The 6,599-nt window shown below is 38.3% G+C and overlaps 1 protein-coding gene across 1 annotated transcript in view; it reads left to right on the top strand.

Annotated features, from left to right (window-relative positions):
• Slc9a7 (solute carrier family 9 member A7) overlaps positions 1-6,599 on the top strand; it is a 631,669-nt gene that overhangs the window by 611,240 nt on the left and 13,830 nt on the right. Inside the window, 1 exon segment of the mRNA XM_032889988.1 lies at positions 1,511-1,593. Coding sequence (XP_032745879.1) covers positions 1,511-1,593 — 83 coding nt within the window.

Here is a 6,599-nt window from a genome sequence, read left to right as displayed (position 1 = left end):
AGAGAGAGAGAGAGAGAGAGAGAGAGAGAGAAATAAATCTTTTAAAATAACCTCCAAAAAACATTTAGTGTCTCCCCCAGATGATTATATTTTTCACTCATTCATGTGGCATTTAACTATTTTTCTAGCATTGCCATTAGTTAGCAGTTACTTAGAGGAACAATTGGTATAAAAAATTGAGACTTTTTCTGTCCTTTTTCTCCCACCTGGATTTATAAAACTTGAAAATAAAATTGGTTTGTGTATCCTATGTATATTTTTCAACCACAGAAGGGTGTATTTAGTCCAATTCCATATCCAACAGTTTGTATTCCTCACATACCACGACAATTTGTTTTTAAATGATCTTTGATGGTCTTGCTCACATCATGTCGAAGGCCATCCTATATATTCATCTTCTCAAATATCCCTGACTGCCTTTGTTACCACTGCAAAATGACTGTCCTTTTGATTCAGCATTGCTTGTAGATTTGGTTGCACTTTTAGTATATACTGCTGATTGTGTCTCCTTTGCATACTTGTGTCTCTGTTGTATTAAAAAGAATGGTGATAAAAAGTAGGTGTGTTTCACCAACTCCTTGTACTTGGAGAGCCTGTCATCCAGCAATATAGAACCCTCAACAGTACCTCAAACTGCTGGTCAATTGAATCTTTGTATTAGTTGTACTGCTTATAAATGACTTGTGTCAAAAAGACATCTTATATCTCAAATGAATGCCTGATCTTATAGATATTGAAAATTAAGTGGCGAGAATGTTTGAGAGGAACTTGCTACTTTATAATAGATAAAAATTCCATAATTTGTAGCCTGGCTCTTATTTCCTGGCCACTGCCCCCTCAGGCTAGTAGAGAGATGTGTAGTCCTGTTACCTGGAAACCTGGACTAGGACTACGACTACAAAGAGCCCCTAGGCTAGTTCATCAGGAAGCTCAGCACTGTCGTTTCCCTAAGCCAACTTTGGGAACCTGGAAACTTGATTATACATAAGCTTTCCTTATGCCAATTTTGTCCTGCAAGCATCTAAACCCCTGTTAAGTAATTAACTCCTGAAAGGTACTTGGGGGGAAATTAAAATAAAATTACCAAAAGGGAGTTTATGCTAATATTTTCTCCATCTCACCATAAATATGACTAGACCTTTTTACTTGGGAATTAATTCTCTGCCCCCCCTTTGGGTTTGCTTGATTTTTGCTAGCATATTGCCACTCAATATATCTCTGCAGGCATAGTTCTAGACATTGAACTTAAGGCGCCTGTACATGCTACATAAATACTCTACCACTAAGAGCTGCATCTTTGAAGCTGTGATAGTATATGGTGCTCTAGCTCTGTGAAAGTTGTAGTTGACATAGGTGTATGAGCCCCTATTGAGAGCAATGGCCTAGCTTGTGCAAGGTTCTGGCTTCGATCTTAAATTTGGCAAAACACAACACTTCCTGTTTGAATACTAGCCATTCCCCCTTCTCTCAGTGCCTCTTTCCCTAATTAGTGTTGTCTGGTTTATTCTAGGATGGCCTGGATTCTGTTGGAGGAAGCCGGACAAAGCAGGAAAGTGCATGGATATTCAGGCTGTGGTACAGCTTTGATCATAAGTATCCTTTTGCATTCATCTGCGCTCAGGAGCCATTGGTGACAACAACTACTTGTTGAATGGTCAATGAGTGACACTCCTGATAAATAAGGAAAGATGTGCACAGGACAGGCATACTCAGTTTTCTCTTGGGACAAATGCATTAATCTTTCAATCATAAGTGATCAGCGTAAATATCTCTCCAGCCAAGAGGAATATGGATATTTCAGGAGAACAGTTAATCCATACCCTGGCAGACTCGTGTGGCTCTAAAAAAGTATTGTATCTTTGTAGGTAAACTATTTAAAGTTATACAGTGATCTTCCCTTCAGTCTGGAAATGAAGGGAGTCTTGGGACATCGTTGTAGTAAGGACTATTCTTTTTGGTGAAATTTGGTCAATTATATCTAATGTTATCCTGGCATAATAGGGCCACATGCAGGGCACACACTATTCTTGTCAAGTCAAATTAAAAAGAAATTAGTTAAATCTGAATGATAGTTTTAATTGATATAATGACCAAATGGATAGATGACTTATTATGAATAATTTAAGACATTGAAAATGTTAAAAGCAATCTTCTCCCAAAGTATAAAAGATGAAGAGAAACATACCCAAATTATAAATGTTCTCAGTCAATACACACACTAAGAGCTAACTGTTGAAGCATAAGCCTATGATCCCAGCAATCAAAAAATGGTGTCAGGAAGGCCAGAAGACAATGTCTAACCTGAACTACATATTGAGTTTGAAACCAGCCTAAGCTGTATAAGACCCTGTCTCAAAATAAACATGTTCATTTAACATTAAACCAGTTAAGAAACATGGAAACTAGCATAAAGCAATATAATTCTTCCTCACCAAGTGTAGCCACAGCAATTTTTTTCAGCTTTTGACTTTAGTAACATTTAATGGTTTTGTTTTTTCAATTATATATAAGTACAAAAAACATATAATATAAATGTATATATAACTGAAAATATTGTATATATATATATATATATATATATATGAGGTTATACTATGTATGCCTATTTTTGTGTCTGGTTTATTTGTATGATTCATCCATGTTGTGTTTAGCTCTAGTTCTTTGTTTTCACTGCTGCATAGTGTTTCATTGTATACCTATCCCACAATTTATCTTTCTATTATTGATGAACAGTGGATTATTGCCTTCTTGAAGAAAACTTCTGTGAACATTCTTATCCGTACGTGTCCTTGACATACTATGTGTATGTTTTTAGTGGGATTAGGAGGAAAATTGCCGAGGCTTAAGGCATGTGTAGGTTCAATATTAGAAGACAGTTTTCCAAGGTGGTGATACTATTTCATACATTCCTTGTGTCTGAAAGTTCCAGTTGTTCCACATATTCACCAACAGTTGTAATTGTCACTCTTTTGACTTTTATTGTATAATTTATTGTGGCCTTAATTTATATTTCTGTGACAGCTCACAGGATTGAGGACTCTCTTCACATGGCCATTGGCTATTTCCTTTATGAAATGCTTCTTTACTTTTCTTGCCCATTTGTTTATTGCACTATCTGAATCTTTCTTACTGATTGATAAGAGTCCATTATGTATCTGATTATGCACCTTTTGCTGGTTATATATGATAATATATCATTTCCCAGTTTGTACATTGTCTTTCCTAATTAAATCTTTTGAGGAACAGAAACTCTGAAGCTGGTTGATCAGTCCTATCCTGGTTAGTATCTTCTGTGTTCTGCTTTAGAAATCATTGCCTGTCTCAAAGTCCTAGAAACCAGTTTCCTAAATTATCTTAACAGTCTAGAGCCTTTATCTCCTGTGTGTATGTTTTCTTTAGCTGAGTGACAATCATGAGCAAATACAACATCTAGAGATAATTTGAGATGCTCGGTATGATGTTATCCTTCAGAAGTGATTTAAAGATTTCAATTTAGGATTGCTGTACAGCTACACCTAAGCAATAGCGATTCCAAGTCACCTTTAGCCAACCAGCAAGAAAGGAGATTAGAAGAAAGGTTCAGTTCCTATGAGGGTTAGTTTGTTTTCTCTTGGCACTTTCATCCAGGGTTTCAACAGGGTTCCAAAGCTTGGGATGTTCACATCTTTTTTCAATAGGCCTTCAAACTCCAATTTCCATCTGTCTCAACCTGTCTTATCTGAGGATCCCAGGTAATCTGCTAAGCTTGAGGGGAACTGTGGCTCAACAGGGGTCAGGATCACATATTTGGTGTTCTCTTCCTGGACTTCAGCCGTCTTCATTGCCTTGGTCATTTTCTGAAGCCGTTAAGCAAAGGCCTTTGCCTTGTTTCATTTTCTCTTGTCCAGGATTTCTCATGGTTCTTAATAGAAAGACTAGTCTAAATTTCCATATTTGCCATTTTCTAAAACAGACTTACAAAGATTTCTTTAAAGTCATGTGAACATTTTCTAAGTGGTAATCCAGAAAGCATACTGTTCTTTGGGTTTGGAGAGGATAAAGAATATTGAAGAGTAGCTGAGGAAGGACAAATGGGGAAGTGGTAATTGATTCTTTGAACAGAAACTCAGAAAGTCGATCTGAGTTTAAATTTAGAGAATTTGGGGTTTCTACTTCTTTTTTTTCTCCATCTTTATTAACTTGGGTATTTCTTATTTACATTTCAATTGTTATTCCCTTTCCCGGTTTCCCGGCCAACATCCCCCTAACCCCTCCCCCTCCCCTTCTATATGGGTTTTCCCCTCCCCATCCTCCCCCCATTACTGCCCTCCCCCCAACAATCACATTCACTGGGGGTTCAGTCTTGGCAGGACCAAGAGCTTCCCCTTCTACTAATGCTCTTACAAGGCTATTCATTGCTACCTATGAGATTAGAGTCCAGGGTCAGCCCATGTATAGTCCTTGGTAGTGGCTTAGTCCCTGGAAGCTCTGGTTGGTTGGCATTGTTGTTCATATGGGGTCTCGAGCCCCTTCAAGTTCTTCCAGTCCTTTCTCTGATTCCTTCAACGGAATCAGTTCTCAGTTCAGTGGTTTGCTGCTGGCATTCGCCTATGTATTTGCTGTATTCTGGCTGTGTCTCTCAGGAGAGATCTACATCTGGTTCCTGTCAGCCTGCACTTCTTTGCTTCATCCATCTTATCTAGTTTGGTGGCTGTATATGTATGGGCCACATGTGGGGCAGGCTCTGTATGGGTGTTCCTTCTGCCTCTGTTCTACATCTTGCCTCCCTATTCCCTGCCAAGGGTATTCTTGTTCCCCTTTTAAAGAAGGAGTGAAGCATTCACATTTTGGTCATCCTTCTTGTGTTTCATGTGCATCTAGGGTAATTCGAGCATTGGGGCTAATATCCACTTATCAATGAGTGCATACCATGTGTTTTTCTGTGATTGGATTACCTCACTCAGGATGATATTTTTCAGTTCCATCCATTTGCCTATGAATTTCATAAAGTCATTGTTTTTGATAGCTGAGTAGTATTCCATTGTGTACATATACCACATTTTCTGTATCCATTCCTCTGTTGAAGGGCATCTGGGTTCTTTCCAGCTTCTGGCTATTATAAATAAGGCTGCGATGAACATAGTGGAGCATGTGTCTTTGTTATATGTTGGAACATCTTTTGGGTATATGCCCAAGAGAGGTATAGCTGGGTCCTCAGGTAGTTCAATGTCCAATTTTCTGAGGAACCTCCAGACTGATTTCCAGAATGGTTGTACCAGTCTGCAATTCCACCAAAAATAGAGGAGTGTTCCTCTTTCTCCACATCCTCGCCAGCATCTGCTGTCACCTGAGTTTTTGATCTTAGCCATTCTCACTGGTGTGAGGTGAAATCTCAGGGTTGTTTTGATTTGCATTTCCCTTATGACTAAAGATGTTGAACATTTCTTTAGTGTTTCTCAGCCATTCGGCATTCCTCAGCTGTGAATTCCTTGTTTAGCTCTGAACCCCATTTTTTGATAGGGTTATTTGTCTCTCTGCAGTCTAACTTCATGAGTTCTTTGTATATTTTGGATATAAGCCCTCTATCAGTTGTAGGATTGGTAAAGATCTTTTCCCAATCTGTTGGTTGTCGTTTGGTCCTAACAACAGAGTCCTTTGCCTTACAGAAGCTTTGCAGTTTTATGAGATCCCATTTGTCGATTCTTGATCTTAGAGCATAAGCCATTGGTGTTTTGTTCAGGAAATTTTCTCCAGTGCCCATGTGTTCTTTTCCACTTTTTCTTCTATTAGTTTGAGTGTATCTGGTTTGATGTGGAGGTCCTTGATGCACTTGGACATAAGCTTTGTACAGGGTGATAAGAATGGATCGATCTACATTCTTCTGCATGTTGACCTCCAGTTGAACCAGCACCATTTGCTGAAAATGCTATCTTTTTTCCATTGGATGGTTTTGGCTCCTTTGTTGAAAATCAAGTGACCATAGGTGTGTGGGTTCATTTTTGGGTCTTCAATTCTATTCCACTGGTCTATCTGTCTGTCTCTGTACCAAAAGCATGCAGTTTTTATCACTATTGCTCTGTAATACTGCTTGAGTTCAGGGATAGTGATTCCCCTGGAAGTCCTTTTCATTGTTAAGGAGAGTTTTAGCTATCCTGGGTTTTTTGTTATTCCAGATGGATTTGCAAATTTTTCTGTCTATCTATCTGAAGAATTGGATTGGAATTTTGATGGGGATTGCATTGAATCTGTAGATCACTTTTAGTAAGATGGCCATTTTTTACTTCATTAATCCTGCCAATCCATGAGTATGGAAGAACTTTGCATCTTCTGAGATCTTCTGTTTCTTTCTTCAGAGCTTAAAGTTTTTATCATACAGACCTTTCACTTGCTTGGTTAAAGTCACACCAAAGCATTTTATATCATTTGGGTCTATTATGAAGGGTGTCGTTTCCCTAATTTCTTTCTCGGCTTGTTTCTCTTTTGTGTAGAGGAAGGCTACTGATTTATTTGAGTTAATTTTATACCCAGCCACTTTGCTGAAGGTGTTTATCAGGTTTAGTAGTTCTCTGGTGGAACTTTTGGGATCACTTAAATATACTATCATATCATCTGCAAATAGT

Source organism: Rattus rattus, chromosome X (genome assembly GCF_011064425.1).
Source record: "Rattus rattus isolate New Zealand chromosome X, Rrattus_CSIRO_v1, whole genome shotgun sequence".
Classification (NCBI taxonomy): Eukaryota; Metazoa; Chordata; class Mammalia; order Rodentia; family Muridae; genus Rattus; species Rattus rattus.
Note: the sequence above shows the minus strand (reverse complement) of the source record. Positions and strands in the feature narration are given on the sequence as shown.